General features: G+C 34.1%; 2 protein-coding genes across 2 annotated transcripts; one reads left to right on the top strand and one right to left on the bottom strand.

Moving 5' to 3' along the window:
- The first annotated feature begins 2502 nt into the window (after positions 1-2502).
- LOC145592771 (uncharacterized) lies at positions 2503-7340 on the top strand. The gene is made up of 9 exons (XM_081649280.1): positions 2503-2892; positions 4484-4601; positions 4685-4794; positions 5199-5324; positions 5404-5524; positions 5617-5701; positions 6419-6532; positions 6636-6675; positions 6835-7340. The coding sequence occupies exons 1-9, from the start codon at positions 2710-2712 to the stop codon at positions 6985-6987; spliced, it is 1050 nt and encodes a 349-aa protein (XP_081505406.1). The 5' UTR covers positions 2503-2709; the 3' UTR covers positions 6988-7340.
- Positions 7341-14371: 7031 nt separating this feature from the next.
- On the bottom strand, positions 14372-19519 carry LOC145592770 (proline-rich receptor-like protein kinase PERK8). Its single transcript, XM_081649279.1, has 10 exons — positions 19423-19519; positions 19158-19247; positions 17712-18609; positions 16466-16855; positions 16145-16231; positions 15972-16042; positions 15696-15778; positions 15370-15517; positions 15113-15274; positions 14372-15022 (listed from the first exon to the last, which is right to left on the bottom strand). Exons 3-10 carry the CDS (start codon positions 18460-18462, stop codon positions 14795-14797), a joined length of 1920 nt encoding a protein of 639 aa, XP_081505405.1. The 5' UTR covers positions 18463-18609; positions 19158-19247; positions 19423-19519; the 3' UTR covers positions 14372-14794.
- Between the last annotated feature and the right edge of the window lie 350 nt (positions 19520-19869).

Below are 19869 nucleotides of genomic sequence, written 5' to 3'. Positions count from 1 at the left end.
GGCACTTTATGGTTTGAAACAAGCTCCGAGAGCTTGCTACCAACGCTTTGCGAATTTTCTTATTAAATTGGGCTTTGTCATTGCTCAAAGTGACAACTCTCTTTTTACTTTTCGACAGGGTGATGATATGGCATATTTACTCTTATATGTTGATGATATTATTCTAGCTACCTCATCTGACAGGTTGCGTGCAGGGATCATTTCTCAGTTGCAAGCTGAGTTCCCTATGACTGACTTGGGGCCATTGAGTTATTTTTTAGGGATTGCGGTGACTCGTACTCCCTCTTTTATGCTACTTCACAGGCTAAGTATGCACAGGAGATTTTAGAGCGTGCATGTATGGGCTCTTGTAAGCCTGCAGCTACTCCAGTTGACACTAAGTCCAAACTTAGTGCAGATGCAGGACCACCATTTCGGGATCCCACTTTGTATCGTAGTTTAGCAGGTGCTCTTCAGTACCTCACTTTCACTAGGCCAGATATTGCCTATGCGGTACAACAGGTGTGTCTTTTTATGCATGATCCCCGGGAACCTCATTATGAGGCATTGAAACGCATTTTGCGTTATGTTCAGGGTACCATTGATCACGGCTTACATCTATATCCGACTGTTTCTCATCGACTGATCACTTATACAGACGCTGACTGGGGAGGTTGTCCCGATACCCGACGATCCACTTCGGGATATTGTTGTTACCTTGGGGACAACCTCGTGTCCTGGTCATCTAAGCGTCAACATACTTTGTCTAAGTCAAGTGCAGAAGCAGAATATCGAGGCGTCGCAAATGTTGTCTCTGAGGCGTGTTGGCTTCGTAATTTATTACTTGAGTTACATTGTCCTCTACGGCAGGCTACTATTATTTATTGTGATAATGTCAGTGCTATCTACCTTTCTGGCAACCCGGTTCAGCACCAACGCACCAAGCATGTGGAGATGGATATACATTTTGTTCGTGAAAAGGTTGCTTTGGGGAAAGTTCGGGTGTTGCATGTTCCTTCTAGATATCAGTTTGCAGACATTTTCACTAAAGGCCTACCACGAGAATTATTTTTGGATTTTAGATCCAGTCTTAGCGTACGTCCTCCTCCCGCTACGACTGCGGGGGTGTGATAGATATTAGAGTTTACGATAATGTTTGTCACACAATTAGGATATATTTGTATATTATTGTGATATAGTTTGTATTCTTATCAGACTAGATTTCCTAACAAGATTAGGACTAGCGTTGTAACACTATATATATTATTCAATGGTACACACTCCAACCTGAGGAGTTTTCCCGAAATCTAACAAATAATAATAATAATAATAATAATAATAATACAATTCATTGTTCAAATGGTTATATTTTTTTGATACACATTTTTACTGTTAAACTCATTGACAAAATGAGAGTACTACACAACTTAAACTAATTTTATTTTTTATTTAAATAGTATATATTTTTAAAATGTTTTGGGGTTTCATGTTATTACTATATTTTTCATAAATATTTTAATTACATAGTATACTTTTCTTAAATATTTTAATATGTATATTTGTATATACACATATGTATAATAATAAATAATCAAAGATCATTAATCCGTAGTTAAAAATCACTAATTAATAAGTTCAGTTCAGTTCAGCTCAGTTCAGTCAATGAGAACAGGCCCTAAGTCAAGTGCGATGCTGTCGACTTAGAATCATGGGGTGATATATATATGAAGCTCAAATTAGAGACCAATTAAACAATCCAATTTTTAGAGTATTCAAAATTAAGTATTGAGAGACCGTAGAAAATTGATCATCAAATTTGCTCATCAAGAGCTATTTTATGTTTGCTCGACTCATACCCACATCTATAAGTAATCAAAATTTAATGACCTTCAAAACTCTAAAAAGAAGAAACACACATTCTATTCATGCATAAGTTTAAGGAATCAAATAAGATAATAAGTAAAATCTAACATCAATAAATATGTTAAAGGTTTTTAGGAAACAAATTTAGAAAGATGTTGGAATACATACTAACTAAACATGCATGTCAACAAAGGTACAAAGAAAGAAATTTTGTTTATTACTATAATTACTTGCTACTTGTAACGTCTATCGAAATACCGGCTTTATTAACTTTGTTCTAGACATGTCATAAAAACAATGAGCATAGAAAAAAGGTATTTCACTCCCAAAATATTAGACTCCATCTAATCCTAAAAGTTTTTTTTATCTTTACACATGTTTTGTTTAATTTTAAGTGAAAGAAATTCAAACTCGAAATCATCATAATCAAATCTCACTAGATCACAAAAAATACGTCATTAAATCCCTAAAATTTCCATCTAAACCCGAAAATTTAAAATCTTTATATATATATATATATTTTACAAAAAAATCTTTATATTGTTTAATCTTTATTGTAAAAGAAATTCAAACTCGAAATCATCATAATCAAACTTCACCGGACCAACCCGTTTGACAAGCCTACTATTTTATTAATCACACTATCAACCATTCAACCCCTCCATGAATCCATGAGTCCAAGCCCATCGAAGTTGCTCCAAGTCCAAATTTCAGATTCAGTTTCCTTCCTTTCTATCCATCTCTTCTTTCCCCTTAACTCAGAAGAGAGAGAAGTCGTGAGTCAACTGCGAACAACACAAAATCACTCGCACACCATAATTACTAGTAGAGAAAATCCAAATCTCGAATTTTGTGAAAATCAGTAAAATGGGAGAAGAAGATGAAGGTGTTGATGCGCAAAAGATGAAAAGAATCGCAGCAGCTTCATACGATTATGAGAGAGACCCCAGATGGGCTGATTATTGGTCCAACATTCTCATCCCTCCTAATATGGCTTCGCGTTCTGATGTTGTTGATCATTTCAAGCGCAAATTCTACCAGCGTTACATCGTATATACTTTTCAATTTTAATCAAATTATTCAATTTTCATGTTTTTGATTCTTTATACTATGTTTAATTTTCAATCAGATTAGTTTTTAGTTTGTGGGTATTTTCAATTTGATGTTTTGGGTGATGGGTTTGCTTTAGTTAAAGGGTTTTGTTTCATATATTGGGTTTTGGTTGCTGGGGTTTTCATAATTTGATGTTTTATGGTTCAAGTTTGTGTCTTTGTTTGGATTTGGATTGCTGTTGTGTTCTGTAATTTGATTTTGGTTTATTGGTAATCCCTAAATTTTTGGGGTGTTTGTGGTTGCATGTTGATTTTGTTTTTACTATTATTGGATGCTGATTATACTCAAAAATTGATTGGTTGAAGTTGGCAGAATCTTGGGTTTTTAGTGAACCTTGAATTTGAGCATGTATAATTGGCTTGAGTTTCACATGTAAGGGGCTAAAGATTGCATAGATGTGTTTATTCAGTTACTCATAATTGTCCTTCTAGTGTTCAAAGCAAACTTCGAAATCGACTTGTGAGTTGCTTTTGATGAAATTACTTGCGTAATTTTCAATTTGTATATCCTTTCTTGTGAGCTAGGTTATGTGTGTATGACCTCTTTTATACTTAAAAGACATTCTTTATTATGTTTGGTTGTTACAATAAAGCACTTGATGATAACATCATATTCAATTAGAAAATTACTGGTGATCATGGAGGTCAAAAGGTCAAATGTTTTCAAATATTCGTGGAATTCATGTCTTGACTCGAAATTGTTTGCATAGCCATGAACAATGGGCTTAAAGAGTGTATTAATATTAAAGCGTTCTCAACAATTGTCAAAGTTGCCTATTGAAGAAAAATTAAAGGAAATATATATCAGGAGCCTCCCAGTGAATAAGGCATTGCAAGAAAAATTATAGAATTGCTGTTCATGTTGTCTTATTCTATCATGCCATATCCTAGTTACATTGCTGAGTATACTTTGGGCCATTACAATATATAGGCAGTTTATCTATTTTTGGTTTTTGCTTTTGGGCTTGACATTGGTTAAGTATATGAATTCTTTCTTTGCTCTATGATGGGTCCTACTAAGAAGTAAGAAGGAGGTATATACTAACTCAATATGAATTACATTATGTAGAATTGTTGTACTAACAATATAGGATAAGCTTGATGAGTTTTTTGATATCTGTGGTGCTTTGTCTTATAGAAAAATAACTTTTGCATTATAAAAATTTGAAGAACTTAATTTTTTCTTTCTGCTGCTGCTATGTACGCTGTATCTGTTATATACGTAGTACATAAAAATCTGTCACATTTTTCTGCATCTTGCATATCTGGTCTTTTATTATTCTTTAGTTACCTATTGTTGTCCAATCTTGATGTTGTTTGGATGCTACTGCATTGCCAGAAAAATAACTTTGGTATATAAATTTGAAGTACTTAATATTTTCTTTCTGCTGCTGCTATGTACACTGTATCTGCTATATACATGAAAAATCTGTCATATTCCTGCATCTTGCATATTTGGTCTTTTATTATTCTTTAGTTACCTATTGTTGTCCAATCTTGATGTTGTTTGTATGCTACTGGATTGCTAGGATCCTGGTCTTATTGTCGAGCCAATGTCTTCAACTGGTTCCTCTCAGCCAGTGAAACCATCATCTTCATCATCAGCGTCAACATCTTCAAGCGATCAAGCGAGACCTCGTAGCTCTGGTATGCTCTGAAAGAAGTACTGGTAGATAATTTACATCCATCAAAATTCCTTTACATACACTGATAGCTCCTTTCATTTTCAGGCACTAGTACTAGAACCTCTGGATCTGGAACATCAACAACTCCCAGTCCTGGTCCAGCTCCTGCTATGCGCTGGGATAAGCAAACCATACAATTTTCTGTGAATGCCTGGGTATGCAAATTACTCAAAGGTCATTAAAATGTGTGTACTATGTGTACAGACACAGCAGGCTACTTCATGTTGCCAATATGTTAATTATCTTCCCTTCTGGAGTCAAAATTATAAAAGGGATCAGCTATATACATTCACTTTTCTTAGATGATTTGTTGGTTACCTTGTTCAATATCTGCTTCTCTAAACTATAAACTGGTCCTTAATGCTAGAAATAAAAGTTAGCATTGCAAAATTTTGAAAAAATCAATATTGCCAGACATTTGAAACCATGGAGGCATCTGTATTTAAGAAAGATTACTTCACAGTAATACAGTGCTTTTATTTTCTGACATGAAGCTTAACTATTTTTAATTGCAGTGTCTATTTGGTGGTATTATATACTTTTTGCCCTTTCTTTGCAGGTGTTTGTCTTAGCCTTACTTTCAACCCTTCCCCTTATTCCTGCAAATCTTTCAAACAGGGCTTATCGCCTATCGTTACTGGGCACTGCATGTTCGTCATTATATTCTTTGTACTCACTATATGGGGTAAGCATATTTCAGTTTCCTCTCCTTTACTATATCTGTTTGATTACTTTATCTAAATCTCTGTTTGACTACTCTGCAGACTCCCAGGGCATGGAATATGCAGGCTGTTCAAATGTGGTTGCAGTCAATACTTGCAACGAAGGACTTTATTTACTTCATTTACTCCCTCATGTTTGTTACATCAAATTATTGCCTCCGATGTGAGTGTCTGTTTATTGTTTGTTCATTAATGCACACATGTATGTTGCTATTACAGTTTCACCTGACATGATAATGTCAAAATATCTTGCAGTTGCTTTGATACCCATTCTCTGCCGATCGCTAGAACATGTTGCCAAGTTTCTCAGGCGTAATTTCAGCAGTTCTACTTTATACAGGTAGGGAATTTTCATCTTCGCACTGGATTCATTGAATGTGTGCTAGTTTATCTGAATTGGATGGACTGAGAACCAAGCAGCTTGAGTTATATTGGCACTTAATTTTGCTGATAAAGATTCAGAGGTTATAGTTAAGTTTTAGGTCTGATTCATGCATTCATGTTATTGATTTTCTCTAAAGGATGCTAGACCAAAAACAAAGCAATAGGTCATATGATCTGTGGATGGTTTGGGGGTTTTATACTTTTATTGTTTGATACTTTGAGCCCTTATTTGAGCTAAAGCTTGATTTAATTTGTTTATGCTGAAGTTCAATAGAGGTTATGGTCAAAGTGTTAGTTTTTCCCTTGTTTGATGTGGTGCAAGGCTCTCTTGGAGCACTGTTACATACAAAGTATATTTGTGGGGTCATGACAAGTTTTTAGTTGCTTAAGCTATTGTGACTGCAGCTTGACAAGCGATAACACCTCATTGAAATTAATCTAAATCACTAAACTAAGTAGCCTACATTGAAGAAACTTTATCCTCAGCTTGATTTTATAGGTTATGTATTAATGTTCGATCTAACTTACTTTACATGGATCATCACTGCTTTTCAAGTATTCCTGGACCAAAATCATAATCATTTGTAGATTGTGGGTGGTTCCTGAGTGTAAAGAGTTGAATTGATTGTTTTTTGGATGAACTTTTCTCATTACATTTGTCGTGTCTTAACAGAAAATACTTGGAAGAGCTTTGTGTATGGGTGGAATCTAATGTAACCACCCTCAGCATATTGTCCTCACATGCTGAGGTTGGACTTGGTTTCCTTCTCATCATCTCCTTATTCTCGTGAGTTAACTTTTCTTTTTCATCACTTTCCCCCTTGTCAATTCCTCCATTTTCTCTCTCGTTCCTATTCTGTTAACCAATAACCTTGCTTATATCCTTGCAGATGGCAGCGCAACTTCATCCAAATTTTCATGTACTGGCAGGTATATTACATAGCTTGCCTTTTTTACTATGTTGTGATTGTACTTCGTATAAAATTTGAACACTTATATCTGTGGGTGGGGGGAGCCATGCTTAGCTTGCCTCCGCACACTTGTAAATTTGTAATGGAAACTAATGATGTGCCTGAATTCTTGATGCAGCTGTTGAAGCTCATGTATCATGCCCCTGTTACTGCTGGTTATCACCAAAGTGTTTGGACTAAGATAGGAAGGAGCGTCTCCCCTGTCATTCATCGCTATGCTCCATTCCTTGACACACCCATTTCTGTCATTCAAAGATGGTGGCTCAGGTAGACCCGATTATCGTTGACAGTATATTGTCTAAAGATTTCAAGTTCTTCCAGAGGCTTGACGACATGCAAGGATATGAGGATTTCGAGCCAACCTAATTAAATGGTGTGGAGGAATTTTTTTTTATTTAAGTTTTTGAGGGATCAATGTCTAGAATCTCTCTCTTTCTTAACACTGCTTTGTCCTACCTTGATTGACTGACTTTAGATACTATTTTTGGGTAAGTTTTGGAGTACGAGTACTAGTCTTTGATGAGAAATTTAACATACAGAATAATCTTGAGATTTTTACTACATTGATTGAAGCTCTTAACATACATTTACTCTAATATACTCAAAAGATCCTTTGTTACTTAACTCCATCTACCTCCTAAAAACACACAATCTATCTATCTTCAATGTGAGCCTGACAAATGTCGTTATATGATTTGCTATTTTATATTATTTTTTTTTACTTTATTAATGTGTATGTTTCCATATTAAAACAAGAATATTCTAAGTATCTTATTCTAAATAATTATGTAAAATATTATGGAAAAAAAAAAAGTAATTTCATAAAGTCTAACATAGTAATAATGGTAAATGGGCAGAGCATAATTTTGTTAGTAATATTATGGTAGCATAGCACCCGTGCATACAAATTCTTAAAATGGACCCGGTTCACACTAATTTATTATAAACCACCAACATTGGAGACAATATGATTGTTTTATTAATAAATAAAAAGGATACTATATTAAAATAAAGGTTATTATGTTGAAATAAAAGTTAGTGTGACATTATAAAAGTTATGAGAGGTTAATTTTTTTAATGAAATTTTTAATATAATGATCAATATGAATAATAAAGAACACTAAGTTAAAATTAGATCACTACTATGTTAAATATAATGTCAGTTACGTATGTATAAACCTTAATTAGGTCCACAATAATATTATTGTGGAATAGGTCTATGCAAGATTTTCTGGTGCATAAATATACTTCCTTAATTAGTAAACTACTATGCCACTTATTATGGTAACATAGGACCTGTGCTGTCGTGTATATATATACTTCCTTAATTACGAATACCTTAATTAGTAAAATGCAATTTCACATCTTATTTGTAAAGTCTAAAAATATTATGCTAACATGATACAAGCATCTATATAAATAATGATTTACATTAATTAGTCGAACATAATATTTTGTCACATATTTCGTATAAAATACGGCAAAAATAAAATATAGTTAACATGAAAAATTAAATCATAATATTCAAATAATAAAATAAGATACAATATTTTTTGTATTAATTATCATCTATATACTACGTTAGGCTAATATAAATAATAGTCATAGTCATATAGGTCTTTACAATTTTCATTTTAATTAGGTCATATCATTTATACATGTTAATATATTGCTATTGATTATGGCATGCACTATGATATATGACCTCACCCCTCTTTAAAAAGCATGGAGAATAAAAGTATGAATTGTGATTTGTGAGGCTATATGGTACCAACCTCTCAGGATGTACTGGAATTGGAAGAAAATAAAGTTCTAACCACTTGAGTTTTCCCTCACTCTCAACATATAAAAGATATGGAGTAATTTTTCGTTAATTATTAATTTATTATATATTAAATTTGTCACTATCCTATGTTGAGGAAAGAGCTCTCATATTTTCTATATATATATATATATATATATATATATATATATATATATATATATATATATATATATATATATATATATATATATATATATATATATATATATATATATATATATATATTTTATTACTACTCACTATTGTACATTTGTACTATATTGGCATATGACATATGATATAGTTAGGGCCTATTCACATTCACATTTACTAAATTGAGCTGAAATGAACTGAACTGAATTGATTGGAGCTGAACTGAACTGAAAAGTAACCTATTCACATTTTCATAAGAGTAACCTCATATTGTTCATAAAAGTAACCCAAATTCATTATACGAGTGAAATCAAATAATTTAGAAATAAGTAACCTCATTTGTTTATTTGAGTAACCCTTGTTATTTTGTTTTAGAAAATAAAAGAATAATTCCACCTATTTAAGAGAGTAACCCTTTTTCTCATTTAAGTAGCCTACATACATTAAGTTAACCCCATTTGTTCATCACCGTAACCCCCTATTACTTAATTAATTGCCTTATATGTGATAATGTGAAGTGGCCACACTATGTAGCTAACTACATATAAGACTTTGTGTATACTGTTTCTTATATATCTTAGATTTTGTGTAATAAGTACCTTACATAGCCGCGTCTATTATGGTTCTTGCCTCTAAAACGTAACAAAAAAAAAAAAGTTACTTCTTTGATATTTAAAAATAAAATAAAAATTACAAAAGTACTAGCTATTGCAATTTGCAATATGTTTAACCTTAAAAATAAAATAAAAATTACAAAGGTACCATGTTTACTTTACCATAAAAAAATAATATTCGGTAAAAATAATTTCAGTTCAGTAAAATTAATTTCATTTCAGTAAAAATAAGTTCAATTTAGTAAAAATAATTTCAGTTCAGTAAAAATAAATTCAGCTCAGTAAAAATAATTTCAGTTCAGTAAAAATCAGTAAAGAAGAAATATAATAGAAAATCAATAAAAATAATTTTAGTTCAATAAAATTAATTTCAATTCAGTATAAATAATTTAAGTTCAGCAAAAATAATTTCAATTTAGTAAAAATAATTTCAGTTCTGAAAAAATAATTTCAGTTCAGCAAAAATAAGATGAATTCAACGGAGCCTTACTAGAAAAACTTCTCACGTTTCTTTCTTAATTATCAGAATCATTACGGAGTATTACTTACATAATTTCATAATCCTTGTTCTCCAAGGACTTTCCTAATCTTAAACATGTAAGATTAATTAATTTAGTTTAATTTAAGTACGGAATACTCGTAATAATTATGATAAATTTTACGGAGTATTTCTTTCTAAATTTCAGTTTCCATCCACTATATATTTAGTCAACTAATCAATTTCTATTCCACAAAATCGTTCATCAGCGAAGCTTATTTAAGGTTATTTGGGTTGATATTTTTATCTTTCTGTTTCTTTCTTGCTTATGACTTTTTTTTGTTTGTATTTTATTTATTGATACTGCTTAATTAGGGTGATGATGCGGCAAGTGGTGATGATGAAGTGAATGATAGGTTGATGGAATTACTTAACGATGACATTTTGCTGTCAATATTATCCGTTTTCACTACGACGGAAATTATACGAGGCTGTCTTGTTTCGAAGAAATGGAAAAACCGACTAATCGGACGTTTTCCTAGGTTGATTTTCGAAGATTCACCAACAATGACAACAATCAGACATAATTATTCAAAGGTTTTTGGAGAAAGACCCAAATTTGTTAGGTGGGTTGATCATGTTGTGGATCAACACCGGGGTGCAACAATTGATGAATTCAAAATTATTTTTGATTTGGACGATATTTTTGATAACATTATTATCTACTATATCGCGCCTGTAATATCACACATCATACATTATACTCCCTCCGTCCCGTAATTACAGGCAAATAACTCTTAAAAGCACAATTTTTAAGAAAATGGGAAGATTCCTTGTACATTAATCATTGGAAGTACAATGCCCATGTGGGGCTGTTTTAATGCATTGTTTAAAAAACTTGAAAATATCAGAAAATAGGTGTCATCTCTTTACCCAATAGACCACAATCCTTGCATTTATTGTTAACCAATAGGATTCCAAAATGACATAGTGTGGTCCAATAGCATTTCAATATTGCTGTTCACACGGATTGAGAAACAAATATCAAAAGTTTTCAGCCAAAAAAAACCGCCATAATTTTCAGCCAAAACAATGGCGCCATATTTTTCACCTTTTCAAAGGTGATTTAAATTTCTTACACCATCAGCTTACATCAACATATAAATACCACTGCATTACCAGAAAAAAAACAGAATGAATGTTTCAGTATCCATGTTAGGAGTAATTACTCCATAAAACTAATTGCATTTTTCTGATTAAGATTTTCTGCATCATTGCCTGTTGTTGAAGGCCTCAGAAATGGACTTGAATGAAGATTGGTTGCCAAGTGATCATGAAATACATGGAGGTGAAAACGATGTCGATATTAGGGGACATTTTTTTGATTTAAATCAGCTGCCAGTTGAAGAAACAGGGGCAAATATACAGAATAACTCAGGAAATCAGCATATCGATGATTCAGCGACCAATCAAGAAGAACCAAGAACAAATGCTCAGGCAACAAATCAAGTGCAAACTCATCATAGGCATCAACAAGTCAGGCTCAACAGTGAAGAAAAATTTAATGTCCTCATTTTCCTGTTAAAATATCAAGAAGGAGATGATATTAAAAGAGGGGCAATCAAAGCAGCCATGGAACATTTCAACCTCAAAAGAAAATGTGTCAGCTCAGTAATTAGCATAAGAAAGTAGGATAAAAACAACACGGCATACTCAAAAGCTAAATTTAAACAAACTTAACATATATAATACAAGTACTGGCATACGAAACAACTTCATTAATTAGTAACGCACTAACACAATTAGATGTCTATAACTATAAAATTTGACCACCACCCAACCCACAACCACCCAGGCACCCACACCACCTTGACTACCAACACTGCATCCACACCCCCACGAAATTTCCACCTCCATGAAACCCACGCCTCCAAATCCGACCACCCTCACGAAAAACCCACAAATTCAACCACCCCCATGAAAGCCCTCAAAAATCCGAGCACCATCACTAACCTTGGCCACCACCCTCAAAAAACCTAGGCTAACACCCTTGCGAAAACGCCCTCATAATTCCAACCAGCCTTACAAAACCCAAGCCACGAAACCCCCCACAAATTCGACGGAAATTACTACGAAAACCCCACAAATCCGACGAAATCCGCATTGAATTAGTTTCTTAAAGGTTGAAGAGAAAGAAAGAAGAGCCAGAAGAGGTTAAGTGAGAAAAACTATGGGAAAAGATGAATTTTTTGGTTAATTAATTCAATTGAAGCCCTTTTTTTTTTAATTTTTTTTTTAAGTTATTAATGTTAATTAAACTGTTAACCTGTTGTTAAAAGTCAAAATTCAGGCAATACCTAACTTCAGCACCCAATTTGCCACAAACCAAACTTGAGTATCCAATCTGCAACATTTAGCAAAGTTTAGTACCTAGTATTTACTCAAAAAATATAGCTCGTACTATGTAGTACCTTACTATCATTGCATGGCTCTATCTTTATCTTCTTTGGCTCTTTTATCGACAACTCAACTGTTAAAAAAAAAAAAAAAAAAAAAAAAAGCTAGTACTACTACTACCTTGGATTTGGATAATCATCTCCAATTTCTCTATTATATCACAAACTTTACAAAAAATCCGGTTTACATTATTTATTGAATGGCGGTTGCTGGCGACTTCTTCTCCTTCCTCTTTTAAGGTTCATGGCATTTAAAGGAACTGATACTTGACGATATCGCCATCTTTCTCCACTCCAACACTACTTTTGCTCTAAATCTTAAAGATTAATCCAACTCTTCAATTATCTTTTCCTCCAATTTCAATGCTGCGATGATAATCAAAACTTCATAATTCCTCCCACTTTCTCTCTCCTCCCTAATTTTGATATACTACATTAATTTTATACCCTCAATCTTTTTTCTCTTTCATTCTATATTGAATGTGAGAAGAGATACTACAATAATTAGATATAATGTTCACTTAACTGGTTGATTTGGTGAGATTTGGGGAAGATGGAGATTGATAATTTCACCAAATCAATCGCAAATTTATAACTCTAATCTTGAGTAAATTGTTGAATATTACTCCTATACTACTATGCTTTATTTTAGGAATGATGGAATGCTCCTCTTTTTTACAAAGCAGTTGATTTTTTTTCCATACTGTATTGATTCTTGTTACAATTCTTCTATTTAAACAAATTGTGGTTGTGTGTTCTTATTGATCTATGTTTGGTAAATGTGATCAAATGATTGGAGCTAGTTTTTACTGTGTTGCTAGTGTAAATGTTATGACAGGGATGCAACCCGCCACTAATGGATATGGCGGCGACGTCGGCGAACATTAGTGCGTTTTTGTGAAAAAAACGGGTCACTTTTGTGAAAAAAAAGGTCACTTTTGTGAAAAATAGTCACTTTTGTGAAAAAAAGAGTCACTTTTTTGAAAAAAGGGTCACTTTTGTTTAATAAAAGGGTCACTTTTGTAAGAAAAAAGGGTCACTTTTTGCAAAAATATTCGATGTACAATAAAATTATTGTAAACCGGGTACATGCAAAAGTTTTTGCTATTATATATAAGCCTTCTACATTTCTTATCTCTTGAAACAATTCAAAGCACAAGAAAAAATTAAAAGTGGTGAATCAAGTAACAATCAAAATCAATTCTTATTCCGTGAAGCAATTAGTCTAAAATAACAACACTTAAGCCCTTTACTTTTCTATCTACCTCTTCTATTTCATTTTTGAATTTTTCTTTTGCATATTTTTTATCTCAAAAAAAAAAAAAAAAAAAAAAAAATGCAAAAGACAAATACAAAGAGAATTCAAAAAAGAAATGGATGAGGTGACAGAAAAATTAAGGGCTCAAGTATCGTTTTTGTCGCGACAGTGGAGGAATTCGGGGGTACTAGAAAATAACAATACTAAGGTTCAGGTTAGGTTTATTCCGGGTAGTTCTGTGACTATCAAAGATGATACTCCTTACTTGGCTAGAGACATCTTAATTGTCTCAGTGTGTTGTACAACGTACTTATCAAGCTGTTTTGTATCCCACTACCAGTCGTATTATGTTAAGTTTGTTTTGTTTTAATTTCTAGTATTCAGTATTGTTTTTATCCTTAAGTTGTTATTTTTTTATGCTCTCCCTAGTGTCAACATGGATGTCAAAAGGGTCATTGATGACATCCAGTTAATTTTCAGTTGTTTAATTTCTTGTTATTTCAGCTTTGTTGCTTTAGTATTTCTAATCCTTAGGCTCGATTTCCCTGTATTTGGGCCAAGATGATAATGTGAAAACTCTTTATGATGTACCGAGTATTATTAATGAAGTTACTACCTCCGTTTACTTCAAATCGTTGCAAATAATATGAAACGAAGGTAGTATTATTTTTATGTTAAAAGTAATGTACTGTTCTTGTCAATAACTAAATACAATACAAAGTACTCCGTGCAATAATAATCAATAATTGGATGTGGATGAGAAATACTCCGCGACAAACATGAGAGTTCTTTCCTCAATATTAGATGGTGACAAATTTAATGATTAAGAAATATATACTATATTATGAGGTTATCAAAAACTTTGCTCACCTTAATAATTGTGTGCCTGGATCTTTAATGAATATTTAAAGTTGTATAAATTACAGTACAAAATTACTGACCAAAGAGCAAGGATATAGAAGATAGAGGAAGATGCGAGATTAGAATTGATATTAACTAGCACGCCCTAAAACAAACTCAAATTATATTATAGCCAAAGACATAGCTTCTCCACAGAAGGAAAAAATTGAGTGATACTTTACACTTGTGGTATGGAAACGTACAAGATCTTTACTGAGCCTTTCAAGAGTCTAATCGCCGAGCCAAAGAACTAAGTCTACAAGCTCTTTGGCAATCTTTAAGCATCCTTTCGCTCCCCATATGTTATCGAGTTCAAGGGGATAGACTCGCCGTTCCTTATAAGCATGCATCAAGTATCTATCTCCACCAGATACGAGATGATGATTCATAAACTAAAAAATTTCACATTTGTAACTTAGACCTGTCCACTTCTGCCCCTAGCTATTCCACTTCTCCCTCCACTTGAACGGCTACTGTGGCTGTTATTCTGTTCTGAACTGAATTCTTGGCTTCCGAATGCCATCCTCTGGAACATTCTGATTTGTGCTGATTGCTCTCTTGAATCATATATCCCACTTTGGCCTGGTTTCATGCCATTCGATATATCTGATAGTTCGTTCATTGTATCCAATGCTCTCACAACCTTATTTATTAACAAGGCAATATAAACAAAATCAGTTATCTAAGGGGGAAAAAAAGTATCCTTTTTGGCATGTTTCCTTGAATATTTTACCTGGCTCATTTTTGGCCTCTTTACAGCCGAATGCCGTACACAAGCAGCTGCTGCTTCAATCATCCGAAACATCTCACCTCTATCATAGTTTCCTTGCAATCTTGGGTCAGCAAGTTCATCAAAGTTTTGGTTGTCCAACGCCTCAGTCATTAAAGGTCGAGCCTATATGGTCACATTCACAACATGTGAAGCGATTATCAGAACAGAGACTAAAACGAAGAGGGATTTCTTACTACAAAATTAGTACCCCAACTCACCCATTCAACTAAGCTCTCATCTCCTAGTGGCCTGGTTTCATCAACAGGCTTGCGTCCCGTTATAATCTCTAGAAGCACTACTCCGAATGAGAATACATCAGACTTTTCAGTCAACTTGCCACTCGATGCATATTCAGGTGCCATGTAGCTGCAAAGAAGCCATACATGACAAACAATTAGACATGTACAAAGCCGTAATATGCTGCCAGATGATAATTGCAATGTTTCAGCTTATATATAGAGCAGAATATAGAGTAAAACTGGTCTTATGGAAACTACTGACTTGCTACCATGGCAAAAACAGAATAAACTGAAAAACTACCCACCCAAAAGTTCCCATGACACGAGTAGATACATGTGTGTTGCATTCCAACTCTTGTGCTATTTTTGCCAGCCCAAAGTCAGCTACCTGTTCGCAGCAGTAAACCACTGTCAAAGACAAGGACTATATTTGAACCAACAATTTGAGTATCAGAAGAGGCAGAATGTAAGAATATCAGCCTATGTTAATCTTAATTGATTATATATGTAGTAAATACATTAGTGTAACTGTAAGTCACAGTGTTTCCTTCGAAATGTTCATTACACATGAAAGGGTGTACCTTAGCATCGAAGTTGTTGTCTATAAGGATGTTAGCAGTTTTAATATCCCTGTGAATGATCCTTGGATGACCTGGTGACAAAAGACAAGGAAAAATATAAGAGATTGCATTAGAAACATCAAGAATAAAGATATTTGAACAAGTCAAAACAAAAAAGGATTTCCATGCATTACAATCTTCATGGAGATATGCAATTCCCTTAGCAGAACCACAAGCAACCCTGACTCGGAGGCTCCATGGCATAAATGGTTTATTAGAATCTGGAAAATCCATAAGCAAGCAGATGTCAATTAACTGTCTTTACTTAAGAGATTGACGGAGTTAAGTATCAAACTGCAGACATGATTTTTAGTATCTTATTAGCTTCTGTGACGTTTTACCCACTACCTATGTATACTTGACAGGCAGACAAGGAATGAGTGACAGTCAAGACACATTGGCATGTGTATTACATTTATAGAGCAAAGCGTCTCAATCCTTAATAATAAACTTACTGTGGAGGTGGTAATGAAGGGTGCCATTTGCAACAAATTCATAGACGAGCAATCTTTGAAAATCAGTGATGCAATAACCCACAAGAGAAACCAAATAGCGATGGTGCACACGGCTGATAATCTCAACCTCCGCTTTAAACTCACGATCTCCTTGCCCACTGTTATCTTTCAACTTTTTAATAGCTACTTCTGTGCCATCTTGCAAACAACCTTTATACACGCATCCAAATCCACCAGCCCCCAAAATATTTTGTGCAGCAAACCCATTCGAGGCAGCATGCAACTCCTCGTAAGAAAACCATGTTTTTGAGTTGCCTATTCCACCGGTATCTGGTGATGAATTTATATAATCACCACCACCACCATCACTTGGTTTCATAAAAGAGGTGCCTGGAAATACAAAGTAAGCTGTTCATTATGTATGCACATGCAGGCTAAAACATACATAGTGTATAAGGTGCTGTGAAACAAAATGATCTGATTGTCTTTCCCTCGATTTATTTGCCATTATATCTTCATCATCGGGAATAGTAGTCTGTATTTTCAGCCCTGTCACAGTGTTTTATTCATCCTCACCTCTATGGCTTAATGAGATCAGTATATATATTGACAAAACACCAAAAAAAAAAAAAAAAAAAAAAAAAGTTTTTTTATTGCCCAAGTTCCAGAAACTACACTAATCAAAGACAATAAGATACTGGTGTAGAAAAATAAAATATTTGCTTACTGAGCCTCAGGGAAAAAAAATTATTTTAATTTAGTTATATGCCCAGTCAGAAAGTACAAACCACCCTAGACAGGTATAGAGTAATGCAGCAATTTGTCATTGTTTTGGTTTCGAATTCATATTTTCAGTCGGGGGGTTGGGGGGTAAGGTATGGATGCTACTGATGATCAATACAGAGCAGTACGCCAATTTTCAGGCTCATGTTTAATCAATACAGCACAGTACGCCAATTTTCAGGTTCATGTTTTGACTAAATTATAAACATAGTTTATATAATTGGGCAGGGGGTTTAAATTTGTATGTCAGTAATCATACAATTTCTTAAACTTCCATTATCAGGCTAATCAGCCACATGCAGTATCTGTATGAATGAAGTTGGTAAATTGCATAAACCAGATCAGGTTACCAGCTATAACAAGTGATTCATATTTGACTTAATGTTGGCAATTTGAAATTTTCTATGCAGCCAAGTTTATGATTTTAATCAGAATACAATTTTAAACATTACATAAGTGTTACCTGATGTTTGTGAAGAGGCATATGGGGATGGCAACATGTACACTGAATTATGTCGTATGTGTCTTTTCTTCCGCCTTCGCAAGCACACAATGGCCATAAAAAAGCCTATGATGAAAACAGCTGCCACAATCCCAATGGCTATTCCTGTCTTAACTGTTGCATCATTACCAGGAGAGGGACTAGCAGAGGAATTCACCGGTGAAATCGAGGCAGTACTTCCAGATTCTGTTGCTGGTCTTGGTACTGATCTAGAAGGCGTAGAAGAGTCACTTGGAGATACTGGAGGGGAAAGAGTGGACTCGGGTGGCACTGGAGGAGATGAAGAGTCCACAGGAGGAGGAGGAACAAAAGTATCTGGTGGAGAAGAGTCTGAAGGTGAGCCAGGAGGAGCTGGGGGGGATGGAGAAGGTGGTGGTTGGAGAGCAACCGGGGGAGACTGTGCAGGCGTTACAATAGGAGGTGGGGAAGAGGCCGGTGGAGAAGAGTTAACAGGTGCTGATGAGGGCGGGGGAGAAGATGGTGGTGGAGACAAAGGCGGTGAGCCTGGTGCAGGAGGTGGTGAGTGTGGCGGTGCAGTGGCAACCGGTGGAGGGGAAGTTGGTGGCGATGGTGGCGCAGGATTATTGGCAGGAGGGGGAGCAGATGGAACGACATTCGGAGGTGATTCAACAGGTGGTAATAATTTTGTAAGGACAGGAGTTAGTGTAGTAGATGGAGGGCTTTCAGGTTGAGAATCTGGGGATGAAGCCATCTAATCTTTTCCTAGATTACTCCTTCCCTACAACATGTAAGCATGTAAATTCATACAAACATCCCAATTTTGCCAAACGTTACAAACCTCCAATATTCTCCTTCAAATTCCCACCAAAAATGCCAATTTTATGTGAAACCTAATGCACTGCAAAAATCCAGAATTCTCATGCATTAATCAAATTGCCAAGATCCTCGAGAACCCTAATTTTTTTTTCCCAAAAATTTAAAAATTCACTCAGCCACAAAAACTGAAAAAATTCTGCAGCAAGAAATTCAATTCACTCAGCAAGAAATTCAATTCAACCAATTAAAAACCCTTTTTAATTCCCCTTAATTCAAATTCAATAATACAAAATCAACAAGATCAACCTTTTTTTTTTTTTTTTCTTCAAAGAAAAAACACAAAAATCCAATATTAGCAGAAATTGCTCAAAATGAGAAAAACCCGGATCACCAAACAGAGAATATTACCCCGAAATATAGCAAACCATAATCATAGGACAACACCCAGTTACCCACATTATAATTTTCCCAGAAGAACCCAATTTAACTGCATAAAACTAAATTCCCTAAAACAATAATAATTATAAAAAAAAAAAAAAAAAAAAAAAAAAAGAAGCCAACTTTAATTGAAAAAATAGCTCAAAGAACAAAATTAAGATACTCAGAAAAAAATACAAAAGAAATAATTACCTTGTTCTTTATTTAGAGGGTTTCTAAATAGAGAAAATGCAGAGTAAATACAGATGTATATTTTCAAAATTCCCAATTGAAAGGAGCATTCTGAATGACAAAAATAAAATTGATTAGCCAAAATTAGCGCTAGCAAACGTGGGAGCAACTTCATGAGTGTTAGGAGAGAGAAAATATAAATATAATTAGTTATTAATTAAGATAATGTTAGGACGATACAATATATGATTACATGATCATAGTATAAGAAAAATATATACATTACCCCGTCTTAGCTGGTGTAGGAATGTCTTCAAGTTGACGAAGATGATGATGATCAATTTCATCACCCATGTTCATGTGCTCTGTTCTTCCCATTCTAAGACTTTGGTTTGTCAGCGCTTGAAATCAATTACAGGGTATAATGAGTTTTGGCCAAGTTTGACTTACGTGGTCTATTATACGTTTGGATGTATCACTCACACGAGACACGACCCTACATCCGCATCATGTATATTTTTGTTCAATTGTCTTGTCCATGACTCTGCAGTCTATTATACATCTAGAGTCACTTTGCACATGTTATTATCCATATTTCTATGCTCAATTGTTCAGGATAAGTTCTACAAAAGTACATAAGGAAAAAAAATTGCATTGGTTTTACAATCGAATGGTACATCTAGATTACATCAAGGTGTATATATTACATCAAGCTGTATAATTGTATACGAAA

This window comes from Chenopodium album, chromosome 18 (assembly GCF_948465745.1).
Source record: "Chenopodium album chromosome 18, dcCheAlbu1.1, whole genome shotgun sequence".
Lineage (NCBI taxonomy): Eukaryota > Viridiplantae > Streptophyta > Magnoliopsida > Caryophyllales > Amaranthaceae > Chenopodium > Chenopodium album.
Note: the sequence above shows the minus strand (reverse complement) of the source record. Positions and strands in the feature narration are given on the sequence as shown.

What these genes read in the sequence shown, in the direction of transcription:
- LOC145592770 (XM_081649279.1), bottom strand. Translation starts at nt 18,462, where the DNA reads ATGGCTTCATCCCCAGATTCTCAACCTGAAAGCCCTCCATCTACTACA. An exon ending in TGCATATCTCCATGAAGATT is followed by an intron (nt 16,043 to 16,144) that starts GTAATGCATGGA and finishes TTTTGTCACCAG; the next exon opens with GTCATCCAAGGATCATTCAC. An exon ending in ACAACAACTTCGATGCTAAG is followed by an intron (nt 15,779 to 15,971) that starts GTACACCCTTTC and finishes TGCTGCGAACAG; the next exon opens with GTAGCTGACTTTGGGCTGGC.
- LOC145592771 (XM_081649280.1), top strand. Translation starts at nt 2,710, where the DNA reads ATGGGAGAAGAAGATGAAGGTGTTGATGCGCAAAAGATGAAAAGAATC. An exon ending in AATTTTCTGTGAATGCCTGG is followed by an intron (nt 4,795 to 5,198) that starts GTATGCAAATTA and finishes CTTTCTTTGCAG; the next exon opens with GTGTTTGTCTTAGCCTTACT. An exon ending in CTCATCATCTCCTTATTCTC is followed by an intron (nt 6,533 to 6,635) that starts GTGAGTTAACTT and finishes ATATCCTTGCAG; the next exon opens with ATGGCAGCGCAACTTCATCC.